This window comes from Pteronotus mesoamericanus, unplaced genomic scaffold, assembly GCF_021234165.1.
Source record: "Pteronotus mesoamericanus isolate MK-2021 breed Mesoamerican mustached bat unplaced genomic scaffold, CSHL_Meso_final contig_74, whole genome shotgun sequence".
NCBI classification, from domain to species: Eukaryota; Metazoa; Chordata; class Mammalia; order Chiroptera; family Mormoopidae; genus Pteronotus; species Pteronotus mesoamericanus.
The window spans coordinates 17370174-17390497 of NW_026555247.1; the positions used below are offsets into that span (position 1 = coordinate 17370174).

Here is a 20324-nt window from a genome sequence, read left to right on the forward strand (position 1 = left end):
CTGAAATCCTCAAGGCCTGCTCTGTCCTCCCATCTCTCCCTCGTGTGTGAGCTGCATGAGGGAAGTACTGGTCACCTAACTGGGCACCTTCTCGTGTCCTCTCAACAACAGCTCTTTCCCTGTGGCTCTCGTATTGGTGTTCCCATCCTGGCTCCTACCCTCTCTCTCCTGTAATGGCTGTTTCCTTCGGATCAAGAACTCCTGTCAGAGACCATGTTCAGGTCGTGGGTCCTTGCTGCACAATGGCAGCAACCAGGTTCCTTGGTACTTCCTTCTGAATATACCATGAACGTCTTCCTTTGTATTATTTCTTCCACGTTACATAAATTAGCTGTTAGAGTATCCATTTATGCAGTTTAATTTTGATTTCTTTCTCCTTCTTCATACTCCCTGCCCCGCCCCCACCCACTTTGACCTTAAAATTTAATTTAAAGTCCTCTGAATCAGGTCAGTGCAGGTTCTGGCCAAATGCATTTTTCTGATCTTTGCTAAGTGCTTTCTGGCAATGCCACCATCCCATCAGTCTGCTCTCTCAGGATGTGGTCCAGAAAGACAGATCCCAGGTTTGGACACATATTATGTTGCCAGTCACTTCTTGCCATGTCCTCCTTTTGTTTCCAAACTTACTCCCCTCCCACCCCCTTGAGGAGAAGGGCCGCCTGGGCCCCTGGCCCAAATGCTCATAGCTCTCCCCCTTCCTTTGCCCAGCCCCAGAGATGCTGTCAGACCTGTCTTCCACCGTCAGAAGGGCGGGTGTGGACAAGTGCGGGGAGCCTAGCAGCCCCCGACTTGCGGGTTTGGTTTATCACAGTCACTGCTGAGCCTGACTCGAAGACAGGGCTGCGGGAGCCTTGCCGGTGTGTGCTTTGGTGTGGGTGCCTCGCCCCTCCCTTCCTGCCGGCCCCTTGGCCTGAGCCTTCCGTATTTCCTTGTGGCCTCAGCTTTCTCAGGGTAATAAGAGGACCTCCCGACAGGCAGTGAGGATTTGGTAGACAGCTTGTGTGCAGTGCCACAAAGGGAGCCAGCAGCCCTGCAGCAGCCCCTGCTCCCTCGAGTGTTAACACAGCCCCACGCCCAGGGGGACTCCAGGGTGGAAAGCTTCTTCGCACTGCCCAGAATCTCAATCACTTGCCCACGTGTCCTTCCAGTGGTGCTGTTTATTCATTCTGCTCTTGATCCCCACTGATTGGCCCTCAGCTCCTCCCCCTCCCTCTCCTTGTCTGCAGGGTTTGACTCCTGCTGTTTGCTCCACACAGACTAGTAGCTACAGGCATACCTCAGCTGTCCCAGAGGGAAGAAAGTATAGTTGGACTGTGATGCAGATATATCCAGGGGGTCCTATCAGATGAAATGAAACATGGTCTGTCTCTAGCTGAAGCAGCCATCACTGCCCTTGAGTAAAGTTCCAAGGCCTTATCTTGCCTTACAAGGCCCGTGCCCTGGCCTCCGACACTGGATATCTTTCATTCCCCCAGCACACCCTGTGCTCAAGTCTCTGCACATGCTCTTCCCTGTGCCAGAATGTTCTTAGATCCACTTTCCCCCTCCTTTTCATTTTTAAAGACTCTGCTTCAATGTCGTTTGATCACAGAAACATATATTCCTTCCCAGGCGTTGCCAAAGACCCTTTCCATACCTGCCAGGGCACCATGCTTTTGCTCTTAGAACAGCTATAACATTTATAAATATTTTTAATTGTGTCTAGTGGGAGCTGAGGGCGGGACTTCCCCCGTGTCCATTGGCAGTGGGGTTGGCCCACTTTTGCCATTCAGAGGCCATGGCAGGGAGGGTAGGATCTCTTTGTTGCTCTGTAACTTCTGTGATGACAAGAGCCAGGTCTGTCTTGCTTGTCACTGTCTCTCTCTCCACCAACACTGTTGCTGGGCCAGAGAAAGACTCATGAATACTGGGACTAGCAACAGTGGGAAGTTGTGAGAAGTTCCCTCCCCTGCCACGGTGTTGGCAGATACCTTAGTTCTCCTGAGGACTTTTCCTGCAGACTAGCATAGTTCCTCCTATTTCCTGGGGACTTGAGGAGTATAGGTGACACTTATCTCTGTGTCTGCCCAGAGGGACTTGGGGCAGTGACTCAAAAGAAATGGTTGTGTGTATGTGTGAAAGGGGGTGTTGACGAGGGAGTTCCTGGTGAAAGGTAATGGGGAGGGGGAACAGAAGGGTCCTGGAATTTAGTGTGTCCTTGCAGGGCTCCCTGAGTATCAGGGGGAACTCTGAGAGCAGATGGCGGGCCCCAGGCCTTGCTGGGGGCTCTTGGATGTGAGGACACTGTGGTCTTGGCCCTCAGGGACCTCCTGCCCTTGTTCCTGTGTTTGTTCGATACAGCTCCAGAGGGGTTCCGCTGTGGATCCTGGCTGCTCCTTCCAGGGACTCTGTCAATTGTTACCCAGTGCCCTCCCTTGGGTGCCTGGCCACATACCACTGTGACCTGTGATATGTTTTTATGTCCGGTGTCCCTAGCCAAGTGTGAGCCCTCTGAAAGCAGGGGTATGTGTTATGTCGATGACGCAGGTGTTGCCTGGTATATATATTAATAGCACAGAGATTGTTGGGAATGGGCAGCTATGTGTTTCCTCTCTGCCTCCACTTTCTCCGTCCTTGGTGGTTTTACTTGCCTTGAACATGTGTGAGTATTATTTAATTTTTTCATCATTAGGACAACCTCACATACCACAGATTTGCCGTCAGACCTTGTGGATACTGAGTCTGTGTTCCGGTCAGTTTTGGAGATGACTACCTCCCCAGTAGTAACAAAAAAAGAGAAACCACTCCAGTGGTCGGATCACACACATAAACATAGGCTCTAACGTGGAGGATGCAACTGCAGTGTTTATTCCCAGGACTGTGTGGCTTTCTAGAGCTTGTATGTCCATTACCACAGCTATCCAGGCAGCCAGGGGCTGTCTAACCAGAGGGCAGAGTCCCTGCTTAAGTGGAAGGAAACAAGACAGTGGGGTGCGTGTAGGCTAGAGTCAAACAACCATCAAATCCTGGATCCTTCCTACTTTGTCTGCCCTGTCTCCCGGGGATTGTGAGTAGACACAGACTTATGGCAACCAACTGCTCCCATCTCCCTGTTGGTGATAAAGCCACACAGAGGCAACCTCGCCAGCTTGCACCATATGCTCACCAGTTAAAACTCCAGTGCACGCCACATGCTAGGCTGTTGGGAACACATTTTTGTTTTGATGTGGCTATTCTGAAGTTAATGTGTGCAAGAGAAGATGCTTTCTGTCAACCAAATGATGGTGCAGCTATTGCTAAAACTATGCTTTTGTTATGCTTGTGAAATGGAGAGGGTTTTGTATTTCTTTGCTAAATACTCTATTATCAGATGAAAAAGAAATTACCATAAAAGTTCCTTCAACACCAAATGGAATGTTTCTTAAAGGCATGTTCTCTCTTTCCCTGTACCAGCCCAGTTTTTGCTTTTAAGGAAAAGTGCCTGTTCACGTTCACAGTCATGCCCTATGGTTTTCTCCTGCTGCTTCCAGCCAATGTGTGTCTGCCCGGAAACTTTGCCATCGTATCGCCGGGTCCTATAACCGTCCCTCTAGGAGATACCCAGCAAGGACAGCCCCTAGACAGCAGGGGACTTTGCTGTGCCAGGCCTCCCTCAAGTCTCCCGGGAAAGCAGACTACTGTGTTAGGCTAGAGTCCCCAGCAGAAGATGTATGACGACAAGTCATCAAGCCACAGGCAGGCAGAAGGGAGAGACCCTCCATCCTCTGCAGCATTTTTGTTTTGTTTTGTTTTGTTTTGTTTTGTTTTGTTACCAGAAGGGCACTCGAGGGAGGAGTCCCACCAAGGAGTTTTTTTCCTGTGCAGTGTTTGGAAGTAACTCAGGACCAGGAGAAGCTGGCATCTCCACCCTTACCACTGCCCACCTCCCTCCCAAATTCCCTGACACATTCTCAGGAGTAGGCAGCCTGAAAGTGGACAAGGAGCGAGGGTGCTGGGCCAAGCAAGTCCTGGCAGTATGACTTCTTGCTGCGATGCAGAGGGCAGCGAGGCCCCCTGCCCAGTGAAGGCTGAGCTTCCCTCTCCCACAGTAATGCCACTGCCTGGCCTACGGGGGGTGTGCTGTGCACACCCCATGGCCAGCCATCCCTGCTTGCCTGAGCTGGCAGAAGACCCCCAAAGAGAGAGAGCTCCCTGGTCTGCTTGTTTTTGTGGGGTCTGGGCAGGTCCGTCACAGTTCCCGCCACATGCAGATCCTGTCTGAACCTGTGTACACTGAGAACCCTTGGAGCGCACTGCCAGGATTCCAGCAATGTGGTTTCGCCCACATTGGTCAAGGACCCTCAGAGGTGACCCGTCTTCAACTCTTCTGGCCTTTATATGTGGCAGTGGCTCATAATTTTTTTGTATTCTCAATCTTTCAGCTACTTATCCACAGCTTACAGCTGAGAATTTTGCTCAGCAAAAACATGCAAAGAAAGCCACACCGTGCCATACCCCGCTCCCTAGAGGATGACACACATAGGAGCAAAAGCGTTTTATCTTGGTGCCAGCGTCAGGTGTCCAGTCTTTAGGTTTTAGTTGTGTGCCCACAAGGGATTCTTCTACATAGTTTTCAAAATGATGGACCAATTTACGTTATAAGCAAACATTCAAGTGAAGGGTGACAGGCCTCCCTGGTGTAGCCACTAATAAAGCATCAGACTGCTACTTGCTTACTAACTTGATTACCTTGGATTTTTTCCCCCTTTTCCTTGAAGAGACAGAAGGACCATGTATCAGTTTTCTATTGCTGCATAACAAATTAGCACAAAAATAGCAATTCAGAATGGCACCCATGTATTACCTCAGAAGTCCAGCATGACTCAGCTGTGTTCTTGGCCGTGAGCATCCCAAGGCCATGATCAGCGTTGTGTTGGCTGCGCTCTTATGGGGAGGCCCTGGGAAGATTCCACCTCCAGGTTCATTCGGGTTGTTGGCCGAATTCACTTTCTTGTGCTTGTAAAACCAGGGTCCCTGGTCCTGTTTTCTGTCGGCCAGAGTCACTCTCAGCTTGAGTTCGTTCATCATCACACAGTTCCCTCCATCTTTAAAGCCAGAGAGTCGTGTCAAATCCTCCCCCTACTTCTAACCTCTCTGACTTCCTTTTCCGCCACGAATCAGAAAACATCCTGCTTTCAAAAGGCTCCTGGGACGGGAGCAGGCCCACCTAGATAAGCTCCATGTATTAAGGTCAAGAGACTTGAGACCTGAATGTCAGCGGCACAACCCCTTCCTAGTAGTGCTTTGACCTGCCTTTGATTGAATCGACAGGGACAGGAGTCTTAGAGACCATCTGTAGAATTCTGGCTGCCACACAAAGCACAAAGAAATCACCCTCATGACCATCCTCACACCTCACTTGACACTTCCAAGAAATTCCTGTTGTGATTGTATCTCCATTGTTTTCTCCACCAGCCAGCACTGGGGATCCTGTGGCCGAACCAGGTGCAGAACCGGAACCAGAGGCAGAGGTGGGACAGGTGGCCGATGATACCAACCAAGAAGTAGCCCCTGCCCACGTAGGGACAGAGAGTGAAGTGGAGCAGGAGCCAGAAGAGCGAGCCTCCCTCAGTGAGAAAGAGAGGCGGAACGAGGAGGTGAACGAGAGGGACAACTGCTCTGCCTCCAGCATCTCTTCCTCCAGCAGCACCTTAGAGAGGGAGGAGAAGGAGGACAAGCTCTCCAGGGACAGGGGAACTGGTAATAAAGCCCCCTTCTCCATTAACATTCCAGGGGACCCCTGGGACAGGGGGCATGGTGTGCTGGCCTCTGAGGTGACCTGCTGGCTCAGCTCACTCACTGGGCTGTGTCGCCCAGAGTCTGGAAGTGAGGAATGTGACCACACTGTCAACCAGACAGCCAGCAGCTTCCAGCGGGGCAGGGGGCGGGGGTGGTCCCCACACCCTCCGCCATGCTGTTACATTATCATTTCTGTAGGTGGGAAAGGGCCCGATATTGAGGGCAACAGGGGATATTTCCTGAGGCATCAGCCCCAAATGCCTCTTTCCTCCTAATTGTTTATAGAAAGTGTAGCTTCTTTCTGATTTAAGTTTACAGACATGTCCTCTTGTTATCTACTCATTTGAAAGAGTTTTTTTAATTGAAGTGTGACTGAACATTTCAGACCAGTGCATATTTGTTTAAAAAGAATCAAATGAGGACTTGCAAAAAGTGGCAGTTTACAGTGTGCTGAGGTCCATTTGATGTGCTCTACTGGAATAGACATAGTTCAAATAATTTTCTACAATATACTCAGGGCCACGTTTTTCTTTGGTATAAAGTACATGCTCTTCCTTATGGAATTATATCTTTTTAGCACTATATATGATATTCAGTTCTCCTATGTAATGGTGACTTTATGATTAGGGATTAAATGAAATGTTAGTCCCCAGTAGGGACTTGGAGAGGAAGCCCATGTTTGCCTCGATAGTTCACAGGTTAAGAATGCATTGTCTCTGAAGATGAGTGAATGAAAATTGAATGGATGAATGGAGTCATAATTACTCCCATGAGACCTGTCAATCAATGGCTTAGTCTAAAATAGTTAGTTGTTGAGTTTTCACAAGTTACAATATATTAGGTTTTATTCTCTACAGTGCTAGTCGCTGTGATGCGGTTTAAAAAAGAGGACTGAAGGAATTTATTAGTTTATATCTCAGGAAATATTGCATTGAAAAATCATGTATCTGTTTGGTTGAAGAAGTATGTGCTAAGGATATTAAATTAATACTTACTTAATTTCCTTCAAAGTCATCTTACAGTTAGTCTCCCACATTCTACTTGTTTATTCACATTTAATGTAATTATGGTCATAGTACAAGATGTTGGGTAAGTCTTCTTGATCATTTTGGCCTTAAAATGTTTACTCCTTATAAATAACTTTCTGAATTATTTGTCATGACTAGGTTTAGCAGGCCTAAAACATATCAACAAGTTGGCTTAGTAAAAATAAGCCAGGGAACAGAACTTTCTTGGATCAGATTGTCCAATGTTCTTCCAAATAAGGACAACTTTCCAAAAATGGAGACTCTCCTCCCAGTGAAGGACCATTGACTTTTTAACAAAAACTGGTGGTGTCCAAGTGTATTCACTCAGGAACTAGGGCTTCACAGTGACTTTTCTGCTTCAGTCTGGTGCTTTTAAGTGATATGACCATGTGCATATGTGGTAGCTCTTTGGTTCTCAAAAATCCCAGTGCTTATGGACACCATCAGCAGTTGTGGGGTCAGGACAGATTTCTCAGCATAGGTCTTAGTTTTCAGAATGTTCTCAACTAAATCACCAAGTCAATCAAAGTGATTTCCAATCATATTCTAATGATTGTGTCTATTATTTGAAAATGAACTTGTGAGGATAGAAAGAGATTCAACTTATTCTGGGTTGTATACTTTACTTTTTCTTTGTTTCATGTGTTCTGTTCCATGCAAAGTCGTATAAAGAGGCACTATCATAGCATTCATGACACTTTGTTGTAATTACTTGTTTAACTGTCCTTTGTCTACACTTGAATGTAAGCTTTGTGAGGATGGGGATGTCTGTCTTGTTCATTGTGAGTTCACACTTCTTAGCTGGAAGTTCAGAGCATAGGAGGGGCTCACAAAACCATTGGTGGATAAATGATGAAGAGGCATCTAGCTAAGATGGAGAAGCTCCATTGCTCCCAGGTTCTCCCTCTTACAACTAAAATAATACTGGGCATAACTATGCACACTGGGCATAACAGAACAACCAAGCATAGGAAGACTCTGAAAGGCGGAAAGAAGACAGACTGCCTAGGGACATTCAGACTTCAATGACAGGGCAATGAAGCACCAAGTAAAGCTTACTCTCCTAGCCAAAACATTGGGAAAAGCATTGCTAAAACAACAGAAAGTCGTTTTGGCTATTAATATATTCCCTTCCCTGGACAAGCACTAGTGGAACACCTGCTGCTGTGTGCCCCCACCATCCAAACCCATAGCTTCCAAATACCTGGGTGCGCCAACGATGAATTCCATATGCAGCAAAAGTAACCTTTAAGAATGATGGGGAAATAAATACAGTTTAATAAAAACTAAGAGAATTTTTCACTAGCAGACCTATTCTTAAATAATGGATAAAGAAAGTTCTCTGAACAGAAAGAAAAGACAGGAGGAGACTTGAAATTTCAGAATGGAACAACTGAATGGGTAAATATAGGGGTAAATTAAAAAGGACTTCTTTTTCTTGTGAGTTTATTAAATTATATTTGATGGTAGAAGCAAAAATTATATTTGATGTGTTCAATATATGTAGAGGAAATATGACAGTTATATTTAAAAAGCGGAGAAAGTAAAGGGATTTAAATGCAAGTAAGTTTTCTATACTTCAAAGTAGTAAAATATCAATACCAGTAAACTAATGAATTAGTGTATATATCGTAATAACTAGAGCAACTGCTCAACTGCTAGGAAATGTATATGAAGCAACATACTCCAAAACACTACAAGTCAAATTGAAATTCTAAAAAATGTTCAAGTCAGCTACTGAGACCAAGAAGGGAGAAACAGGAACTGACGCAAAGGAAAAAAAATGAAACAAAAACAATGGCAGACTTAAGCACTAACATATCAATAATTACTTTAAATTAAAATAAGCCTGAGATCTGCACAGTGGATGAAAACACAACCCAAATCTATGCCAGCCATACAAAACTCATTTCAAATATAATGACATGGGCAGATGAAAAGTTAAAGTTGGGAAAGAGATAACATGTCAACATTAATAAGGAAAAGCAGGAGTAGTCCTATTAATATCAGATAGAGTTCAGAGCAAAGGAAAAAACTAGGGACAAATAAGCACACTGCGTAACAATATAAGAAGACCTAAATGAATAAAGAGAGTAAGTGAGAAAACCAGCATTGAAAATGTTACCCTATTATGCTGTTTTTCCTGTTGCCAAAATGAGAAATTGCCAACATTTCCCAATAAGTGGAGAGAGAGTGAGGCAATCTGCTGAGAGAGACTTGGCCACTGTACCTACCACAGGCCCCTGGTGCCAAAGCAGCCTCCCTATTTGCAGGACCGTAGGGCCAGTTGTAGGGACTCCAGATAACCAGATTTTTCCATCATGTGCTCAAATACCGCCTCCTGTCTCTTTGATGATGGTTACCTCCTAAGTGTTTTTGTTTGTGGAACCTACAAGAGGGCTCAACAGCTTCTTGTTTTAGTCTTGGTCTCCTGGAGAGGTTAGGCCTCTATTAAAGCAGAGCGCAGGGGACAGAGCCACACTGGAAGAAGCAGATCACAAGGGGGCTTTTGTGCCTCTCCGTGCTTCCCCTAAGATCAAGGCGGAGCCCTGTGGGAGGGAACAGCATGTTTGATCAGGCTCTTCTCCTCTGGTAGAATGAAAGCTCCTGATGCTCACGTCCATGGCCTAGGTCTCCTGCCACCTCCCAACACAAGTATCCATGGAGACCCTGCATATCTAATGGAACTCACATCCCAAAATACCCACCCCACAGTCCTGCTGGCCCTTAGGGAGCAAACTCAGAGGAATAAGATCCTGACTGTTCGTTCATGCATTTATTTATTCATGCTGGATGCTCGGGATGCAAGCGTGAACAAAACACACCCAAATCCCTGCCCCTTGTAGACTTTACATTCCAATGAAGAGGACTGTTTAGCAAGTAATTATAACTGTTTCAGTAATGAGGCAAAGACAGCAATAAAGTAAATAAGAAAACTGTGTGGAAGGTTAGATAGTAATAAAAATAAAGTAGGAAAGGATGATAACTGGGGACAGAGTAGGTCATTGGGAGTTAGAAGGCAGCACCCCATCGCCACCTAGTCAGGGCATTTTGTCAGCCTTGGCCACCTTCCCCTTCAATTGTCTTGTTTCTGCATGAAAAGCCCACATGTCACCTAATTGTTTTTCTCATGGTATTGAGACCCCTGCCACTTTCTCATTTTTCTTTTCCTGTTCGCTTTCAGGTTTGTGGTCTGCGGGTGTCCAGGATGCCAGTGTAAATGAACAGTGCGGCGACATCCTCACCAACAAACGGTTCATGCTGGACATGCTGTATGCCCATAACAGAAAGCCCACCGATGAGGAGGAGAAGGGCGAGGGCGAGCCCGCGGGGACTGAGCAGGGGGCGGAGGCGGTGGCCAGCCTGGCCAGCAGGATATCCACGCTGCAGGCCAACTCTCTGGCCCAGGACGAGAGCGTCAGGAGGGTGGACGTTAGCTGCCTGGACAATCGGGGCAGCGTGAAAGCTTTTGCGGAGAAATTTAACAGCGGGGACCTAGGGAGAGGGTCCACCTCCTCGGACACCGAGCCCAGTGACAAGGTCACGGAGAAAGCATCCACACAGTCCAAGACGGAATCTGACTACATCTGGGACCAGCTCATGGCCAATCCAAGAGAGCTCAGAATCCAAGACATGGATTTCACTGACCTGGGGGAGGAGGATGACATCGACGTCCTGGATGTGGACCTGGGTCACGGGGATGCCCCAGGACCGCCTCCCCCGCCCCCACCTACCTTTCTGGGTTTGCCGCCCCCGCCCCCTCCGCCCTTGTTGGACAGCGTGCCTCCCCCTCCAGTCCCCGGTAATTTATTGGCTCCTCCTCCAGTATTCAATGCTCCTCAGGGCTTAGGGTGGCCCCAGGTACCCAGGGGTCAGCCGGCATTCACGAAGAAAAAGAAGACGATCCGTCTGTTCTGGAATGAAGTGCGGCCTTTCGAGTGGCCGTGTAAGAACAACCGCCGCTGCAGAGAATTTCTATGGTCAAAACTGGAACCTATTAAAGTGGACACTTCGAGGCTGGAGCACCTGTTCGAGTCTAAATCTAAGGAATTGTCCGTCTCAAAGGTACTGCTAGCATCCAGTATGCTTTTTGATTTGCAGAGCTATTTTCTGCTCTTGAGTAGGACTGAGAGATCTGTTGTATATAAAATTCCCTTTATGTTGCTTTGTTGCTTCTGCTATTTGATTTTCAAAAAAAGGCAGTTAGTATAAAAATATGACCTTTAATATATTAATTACTGTTTGTGCTATATCCTAGATTTAAGTTAAATGAATACAGGACCATCATAGCTAAAATAGACAGCAGCTTCCTGACATCATTAGGCTAAGTATCTTTCAAAGACCCAAATAACCTAGAGGAAATGACAAAAAGATTAACCCAGGAATATTAGCATAGCCCAACAGCAGAGGCTGCCCTCAGCTAGAGGAAAGTAGACCTGCGAATTTATCAAACATGTGGACTTTATCCCAGAGGTGGGTTTAGTTACTCTTACTCAGTAGTAGTTTGAACCTCAGCTGTAACCATGCAGTGTTTTTGCAAAGGCAGTAATTCAAGTGGCATTTCTTTGGATAATCCCTGGCTGACATAGTGTGATGCAACTACCTAAATGTTTCCAAATAGCCATAGAGTTAGCATTCTACAAATATTACACATCCATCGAGATTTCTTATTTTCCATGAATGTTTGAGAATTCTGTAGGCCTTGCTGCTGTGGTATTCTTAATAGAGGTATCATGTCCACTTTCATAAATAGAAATCAGTGTTCATAAAGTTATTGGGCATTACAGGTAAAGTTGTGGTTAATGAACACTGATAAAGAAGCTGCAATGTACTGGGTCACAGACTTTATGACTAATGATTTGCTACATCAATAAGGTCTTCTTTATATACCGTAAAGAATTGCTTTTATTTAAAAAAAAAATACTTGTGATTCTGAGTGTGATACAGTTTTAAAACAGGTTTAAGGCTATCCTCTCTTCTCAGGATCTAGGAGTATAAGAAAATACTTTTAAAATATAATTTAGAGTGAGCATTCAAGTATGTATTCTCATGAGTGAATTTTAGCTCCCCATGTTTCTCCATTTGTCTTCGTTTTGGGTGAGTATAAGGCTGCCTGAGTCAGGCTTCCTGACCTGCTGGTCGGCCACCTACTGAATCAAAAAGTATATGCAGCATTGTCAGGGCAAGAGTGCCCTCCAGAAGAGGAGTCTAGTGACAGAGTTAGTGCATGTCACCTCTGTGATTGGCTGACAGGCCAGGTGGAGGAGCTATAGTTGGTCGACTTACTGCTAACACCTCTCTTGTTGGGGATTGGAGGAAGTCGGGGTTTGGAGCTATACTTGCTGCTCTCCCCGAGTTGGCTTTTACTGAGTTGGTCTTTACCATGGTGTCGAGTTCTGCTCAGTCTCAGGGAGGATGTGAATCGAAATCATCTCCAGGCTCAGGAATCCCCTGAAGTCAGAGTTAAAGCTTTCTCCTGTTTATAAATCCAAACCTCTAGGATCCAATACAGAAAATCATGCCAAATCAGCTCTCTCCTTCAGCTGAAAGTAGACCCCTTTTGTCCTCTCTAGAAAATGATGCCTAGGAAAGTGATGCTGAGCACTCACTCTCAGTGCCTCTCTGTCCTGACTTTCCCAGGACTGAGCCACCTCTGTGTCCCCTTCAGTTCTTAAAGTCAGGCCTGGCATTTAGAGAAGACTGGCCTGGCTGTGTTAAAACAGCAGTCTCTGGTTGCCAGGAGTTACCCTGCACTTAACCTCACTCATTCCACTCTCCAACCCACAGATCTAGTCCCCGGCTCCTTCCTCCTCTGAGCACGGACTCATCAGGCCGCTGCATCCTTTGGGCCTCCCCTGGTTGCTCATCCCCCTCAAAGGTTGCTGGGGAGAGGCTGGCCCTTGACTCCATGTAGGAGGAATAAAGGGGAGCCTCAGTTTGGCAATGAAGGCACTTCTGACTTCATTTTTACAAAGGAAATTGTAAAATTAAAAGCTTCCTTGAGAAGACCCAAAATGGACAGTTCCCCTACCTCCCTCCTTCTCTCGGACCCACTGTGGTCAGTGTTAAGTCTGGTTGGTGACTTCTCAGGAGCCCAAAGTTTCATTCTTACTTGAAGTAGGTGGCGACCTTCTAAGAGACTTTATTGCCTAGATAAAGGACAAATGTTTGCATAGTTTTTATAAAGTGAGATCCTAAGAGGAAAGTAGTATATTAAACAGCTTATCAAACCAGTTCTAGAATTTTCCACAACAAGACCTAGGAGCCCATACCTTTGTTTTTGGGAGAGAGGAAATGTGAGCAGGGACTAATTTACAAATATTACGAAGGTGAGAATGCAAATTAGGATTAAAACATAATACATTGGAAAGTTCAATCCATTATGTGTATGTTAGCACTGCAAATATAACCAATCTTACTTCTGTTTCTAATCCATGACTGTGATTTTTATGAAACACAGCTGTAAGCAGCCACTTCCGAATTCTGGCTCATGAGAAGTTTTTCATTAAACACAATAGAGTGTAACAAAAATAAAATGAAGTCGATTTTACAAGACAGCACAAAGCAAAGGGAATCTGTTTTAGTTTCCGGCAGAAAACTTACATGAGACCAGAGTCATAACAGGTCATGGTTATCAGCATCCTAGTCATCCCCAAACAAAGATTCATGTGCTGGAGCCAAGGCTAGGTCACCACTTAATGGAAATGATAAGAACAAAAAGACGTGCTTTTTGGTTTCCTTTCCAAACAGTTTCTGGAACTGGATCTACTTTCCTCTCTCTCAGGAGGAAATATATATAGTTTTTTAGTAAGATGACTTTAATTATGCTTTTGTGAAGAAAGACAGAAATTCTGTGCTAAATTTCATCACGTTGTGTTCCTACTGTTGGTCTAAGATGCAGAGAACCACAGAGGAGAAAAAGTGACCCCGGAGAAAGATATAAGGGCAGAAAGCCCTTGGGTGTCTGGGGACTTACCCTCCATGAAGTTGGCATCATCCTGAGGAGCCCTAGGAAGTGTCCTTGTAACCTGTATGCCTAATCAAGGGCAGCAAAGTCCCTCCTGCTTCCAAAGGGAGCTTTTATATCCCAAGTTACAGACAGACCAAGACAGGTGTGGGGTGGAATAGGAGACCAGAATGAAGAAGGAGACTTGGCTTTCCCTTGGGGACTCAGCGTTGTCTTACCTTGGGCTCGTTAGGTTTATCTTGGAGAGGGGGCTCTAGAATGGATCTGGAAAAATTTGTTCAACTTTATTTACCTGAAGATTCTTAAATATATCAGAATCTGCTAGCTGTGACATTTTAAGAAAATTCACAGATGATGCTGTCCAGGTTTGGGTACTAGATAAACTACATTAACATTGGAAATATAAGTGTTTTACAGTTGGCCTCTGCTATACAAGACTCAAAGGGCAAGTATGGGAAATTAATACTTTTTCTCCTAAACTTAAGAATAAGGCAAGCCTGTCCTGGCCAGGTGGCTCAGTTGGTTGGAGCATTGTCCCATACACCAAAATGTTGAGGGTTCGATCTCAGGTCATGGCACATACCTAGGTGGCAAGTTCAGTCCCTGGTCTGGGTATGTATAGGAAGCAACTAATCAATGTCTCTCCTCCCCCACCCCCCTGCCGCCCTCTAAAACCAATAAACATACCCTTGGATGAGGACTGAAAAAAAAAAAAAAGAAGCCTAAAGAAAACCTATTGTGGCAGCTCCTCAGAAACGTTATTCCTAACTAAAAGGTGTTTCAGCCTTTGTTTAGACTTAGTGGGTTTTTTGTTGTCATTGTATTGTTTTTTGCCTAATGCTTCCCTGTGTCTGCTCTCTTGTTACAAAACTTAGGAAAATTCCAACATTGTCACATCTTTCTGACATCTGTATCATGGCATCATTGTCATTATCATTGTCTCAGCAAACAGTTTGAAAATACACAGTGGTGTCAGGCTTTTGGCAGTTAGGAGAGCGTGAGGCATGAGATGCCATTTCTAGAGCCGGTGTCTTTCTGAGCCAGACCAGGGCCTGTGACAGTGATGTTGCGAAGCATTTAGAGAAGCCAGTGGCCTTTCATGGAAGCGGTGTTCTCCAAGACTCACAGAGCCCTCTTCATAAATCGTGTCCTTAGCCGGTTTCTATTTTCAGTTACAGCACCCTCTGGGGTGACAAGGTCTGTGTGCTGAAGAGCTACTTTTAAAGGCTGCATTTTTTAAATTTATTGTCAAATTACTCTCTAAAAATTCAAAAGGGTGATCCTTTGTGGCAGCATTTCAAGAACATCTGGAAAATAAGCCCTGTTTACCTGCCCAGGCCACATATGCCTCCGCGAGCTTTGATCACGGCCGCCTCCTCACTCTTCTCATATCATTCTGTCCCCTCCTGAGCACGTTGCAGCCTTCAGCCTTCGCAGTGGCCCTTCTCTGGATCTGGGTGCTCCTTATCATTCTGTGCTTCAGGTAGAAGCCCCAGGACTGGTGGAGCAGGGTTTCTGTTCTATTTTCAAGAACCACCTCCATGATTTGGTTGTGTGGTGTTAGCTGTGGCAGACTGCGTGACTGTGTCTTTGGGGTCGGCCGCACCCAGCCCCAGAGCCTCCGAGCTGCATGCGTTACCACTGTGTGTGGGAGGCCCGGACAGCGCAGCTCCCAGCACTGGGCGGGGGGGGGGGGGGGAGCTGGGAGGGGGAGCTTGGCATTTGTTGGGCACAGCAGGCTCATTTCAACATCGATAAAAACTTCCTGCGCTGTGGATAGCCGTGAGAACTTTATCCCACTTCATTCATAAAAACTAGACGAGGACCCTGTTACTGTTTTCCTATTCTGAGAAATTTTCTCTTACTCCTGCCTTGTGTTTCCTACTTTTAAATTGTTTTGTTTTCTTGAAAGAACAACTTTCTACTCACCTAACAATCCTGCCTCAAAGCCTTTTAGACTTTTGAAAGTCCAAGTCAGAGAGTCTAGTTGCAGGAGAGATCTTCTAAACATCTGTGACCCCTGCACCCCACCCCAGACTGAAGAGCCCAGGATCTCTGAGGAGAGTACCCCAAGTATCACTGTGACTTAAAGATACCCCTAGGGGTTCTCTTATGTACCCCAAGTCATAAAGCTTTTAAAGGTACTCCTTGGAATTCTCTTGTGTACCCCAAGTTGTAAAGCACTGCTCTAAATAAACTACATTTTCTGGTTTTCCTTCACAGAGTGTCGGTGGGTTGATCAGACCTGTTTCCACCTCAGATAAATGATGTTGAGTTTCCACAGTTAGTTCATGTTTGCCATTCTGCCATCAGTCATGGGGGAGACATGTCTCCTAGCAAAGAAGGAGAATCGCCTGATCTCGGTCCAGAACTCCCCGTACCATTAGTCCTGGAGGCCAGCCTGTCAGCCTCAGAAGAGAACTGGGCATATAGAAATCACCAGGATATTCTCCTCGTTAAAAACAGAAACTAAGACATTCTCTTTGGGAGGAGATCTTCAGTTCTACCAAAGACATGCTCATTTTTTTACATCTGTTTCCCATTCCAGGGTTCCATGTGTTTGGGGGCCTGCATAGACTCTCATAAGCATCCACAAGCCATTGTCAGCCATTCACAAAGCCTCATGCCGTCCAGGGCCTGGGAAGCCACTCTGCAGGCTCAATTGAGTACCAAGTCTCCCCCCTTTCCCCTGTTCAGGGTGGGGACACCGATCTGATCTGCCATTACTGTGTATGTAGGTGCCTTTGACCAGTGAGTGTGGTGGACGCATTAATTATGAAAAATATACATCGATCGACCACATACTTTTAAAATGCATTGTTAGTAGAATAAAAATGATAAAAAGGAGTCACTGGTGGTGAACATAGCTAAGAGCTAATTCTCAGAAAGCACTGTGATCCAGGAGTTGTCATAAGCACTTTACACATATTAATACCAGTAATTTTATTCCAACTGACTTAGCAGACACTTCAGTAGTGTTTACCATGGGCCAGGCATTGTTCTCACTGCTTCACATCCATTGTCTTATTTCATCCTCACAACAAACTTGCAGGAGAATCTGAGGCACAGAGATGTTCAGTGACTTGCCAAGGTCACAAAGCCATGAATGGGTCACACCCCAGTAGACCCCCCCTGGGTGATTTGCTTCTCCAGATATTTTCTGTTACCTTTCAGGGATCTCAAGTCTGTCTACATGGTCCCTGGATTCCATTTCATCCCAGGAATTTTAAGTTCATCTCTGAACATGTCCTCATACTCTTCTCTTGGGGATTTTCTATTCTTGCCATTTTAAAAGACTGTGTCTCCCTACCCCACCCCCAGTGACGTCTATGCTTTGCTATTGAAATTTTAAATTTCATTTGTCTGGACTCTGCCTCTAACTGTGTGACCTTGAGCAAGTCTGTCAACTTCTCTGAGTCTGCTTTTCCCTAGGGGGTGGGGCAGGGGAGAAACCAGGCCTGATCCCTTATGCCTGACCTCCTGGGGCTATTGAGTGCATCTAGTGCAACAGGGGCGAGCGCGCTGCACGGAGCCAAGTAGATGTGTTCACAGGCCTATCATTGCTTATACTATTGATTGTCTTAACCTTTGGCATATGGCTTTCCTGAGATTCCAATGTGAGATTTTAGGTTAGTCTCTAAGCGTGACTACTATTTAGCATTTAAATTTTCCTTTCCTCCCTCTTCTAACTGAATGCTCACCCTTCTTTTTTCTCAAACTGAATGATTATGAGGGGGAATGATGGTCCTTTTCCTTTTCCCCAGGATGTAAATCAAATCAGGTTGTGATCACTCTTACATGGTGGTCACCCTCCCCCAATAACCATTCAGAATGAAGTTTTTCTTTACTTGCACATTCTCAAATACTCATTCTTGGAGGCAGTACTGTGTTCTTTCCAAAAACCTGACTTCCTTCCCCCTCCCTGTAAGGCATATAGTCATCCATCTCTGCATCAAAGATTGGTGTAGCATGAAGACTCCCCAGGTGGACTTAAGTGTCTGGCTTAACTGTTCCAGAAAATATTTCCATTATTGTGTGCAACTTTCTGCCCATTGGAATAGCTGTTTGCAGGGCCCTACCTTTTAGAGCGTGTTGATTCTGGAGAGTAGACCCCAACCCAGAAAGTTGACCACCAGGTGACCTGAGGGCTGCAGAGAACAGTCCCAGCCCTTCCCCTGCACTGTGGATGCCAGCAATCGCTACAGAAATTGACTACCTCCTCTGTGCTTCTCTGAAATCCTGTAAATCTTGTGGCCTAGGGTGCTGCCTATTTGAAGTCTTCTCCTAGAAAGGGGCCCACTTCTGTCTTCCTGGATGCTGGACCCTCAGTGCTCTGAGGCAGCTTGGGAGAAAGATGTCGAATTGCCTTGGTGCCCCGCTTCCTGCCCCTTCTCTCTCTGTGGTCACTGACGGTGTCCCTGTCTGCCGAAGGTAACCTCTTTCTCTCACCACTTTGGCTGTCCACACCCACGTCCCCTCTCCCTGCAGTCCCCTTGGCTGAGTCAAGAACGAAACCAAACAGAAGTCCTACATGGCATCCAAGCCTGCAGCTTTTCTCCAGAGACAATATTTCTGGAAGGGTAATGACGAGTATCCCAGAGGCTCCCTGATTGTTGGAGCTCCAGAGGAGGGCTGTGCTACATGCCAGGGGCTGTGACCTCATGCTGCTCGGGAGTTCACATAGACTAGGCTTTGTAGAAGCAAAACCAGAGCCTGGATTCTTCCCAGGGTCCCTCCCGCCCCAACCTCCTTAAGGAAGTGAGTTCTTCTTTTCTCTTGAACATTTCTGGACATGTGTGGAAAAGTGGCATGTTCAGGAGCAGCTCCACAGAGGTCTTCCCCACATAGCCTCTCCTGTACTCTTTTGCTGGGGTGACAATCTCACCCCAGAGACAGTTGTTCCCATTTTCACTCCCAGCCAACTGCTAGCCTAGAATCTGGTGCCTGGAGGCTGGGCCCACAGGAGCCTCCTTCCAACACTCTTTCTTCCCTAGTAGTTCTTGGGGCTCACTGAGGAAGAGGGCAGAGAGTTTGGCTCTTTGACCTTTTGTCAAAGACTTAAGACAGTAACCCTTATTTCCTGTTGCCCCAGGACTGGCCATTGGTGTTGTGGGCTTCCTGGCCCTCCACAGCTATGCATTTCTTAGTCCTTGTTCATGAAAATGGCCCCACTCAGGAGTAGGCACCTCACAGACACTCAGGAAATACCCAGTTAGGGAAATGGGATCTATATCAAAGAGAGCCAACAGCCCAATACATATGCAGACACACTCAGCCAATCAGAAAGAGATTGTTGGAAGACTTGGCCTCTTCTCCTCAGGGTTTGCTGTCATGGACCATCACTAACAACGTCTTGAGTCTCCAGTCAGCCAAGAGGCTATGATGGACTCCCATCAAACTTATCCAAGCCTGTACTCTTGCTTTTTCTCTTCTGAAGAACGAAGATGTCAGTCAATCCAGTGTGTCATGATGTTTACATATCATATTGCTTTTTTTTGACTTCAAGTTACTTTCTTTAGTTCCATATTAGAAATCAGGCTTTCATAATTAATTGTGACTCAATAATCTTGGTGTCTTTGTTGGAATACCCTGGACCATTGTATAAGAGCTTTTTTTGTTCTATCATTCTATTCTGTCCTACCATTATAGCTATTCTGGTGCCATACATTTTAGTTATATCAGTTTTATAATGTTTTTTATAGCTAATTGAGTAAACATTACATGTAACTCTATCAATTTTTTATACATGTAGCCTTTCATAGTAACTTGGGAATATTTTTTAATTCCAAAGACAAATCTTGTTGGATTTTCATTAGAGATAATTTAAATGTGTTATTAAGTGAGAGATAATGAGCCTCCTTATAACATTTAGACTTCCCATCCAGGAAGTCTATTGTCATTTATTCACATCTTTTGTTACTCTCAAGACAATGTTGTCATTTCCTACAGGTAGGCCCTATATTGATATGTCAAGAGGTTTTGGTCTCTTGCTTCTTCATTTGGGTGTTGCTTTTGAGGATGTGTCTGGTATCCTATCAAATGCAGAACAACTTTCCAATTTCCTGCCCAGAAGTTATGCCTCCTTCATCTGCCCAAGTCCTGCTCCACCTTTGTCCCATCACCTTACCCTTTTGTTCTAAATGCCTTTAGTAGGGCATTTAACATTTCCTAATCTTCTTCACAAGGACCACTCTTTCTTCTTTCATTTCTGTTTTATATCCTCTTTGCAACATCAACCAGTTTTTTATTTTTCTGTCTTCAAACAATGAACAATCACTGACTTCCTGATCAAAGAAGTGCAATAAGGAGCCGGGTGACAGAGAAAGAGTGTTAGCAAGAGCGTGATGGGTGGATTGGGGAGGAGAAGATGCTAGAAGCAGGAGGCTGGTGGCGGGAAGCTGGGCACCAGGGGTGAGGCTCAGGGTGCAGGTGGTGAGAACAGAAGAATAGGTGGGCAGGAGAGGCTTTGAGGAAGAGGATGGATGACAGTTACTCTGTCACAGGACCACGTGAAGGATATAGTGAAGGATATAGTCACACTTGCTGATCTAGGACTTTGAACCCAAAAAGAT

The 20324-nt window shown here is 45.7% G+C and overlaps 1 protein-coding gene across 6 annotated transcripts in view; it reads left to right on the forward strand.

The window, feature by feature from the left end:
- The window catches only part of FHOD3 (formin homology 2 domain containing 3), a 427145-nt gene that overhangs the window by 360009 nt on the left and 46812 nt on the right, over nucleotides 1–20324 (forward strand). For all 6 annotated transcript variants that reach the window (XM_054583546.1, XM_054583548.1, XM_054583549.1 and 3 more), the window contains 2 exons: nucleotides 5434–5718; nucleotides 9970–10850. In XM_054583546.1, coding sequence (XP_054439521.1) covers nucleotides 5434–5718; nucleotides 9970–10850 — 1166 coding nt within the window. The remainder of the gene's footprint in view (nucleotides 1–5433; nucleotides 5719–9969; nucleotides 10851–20324) is intronic.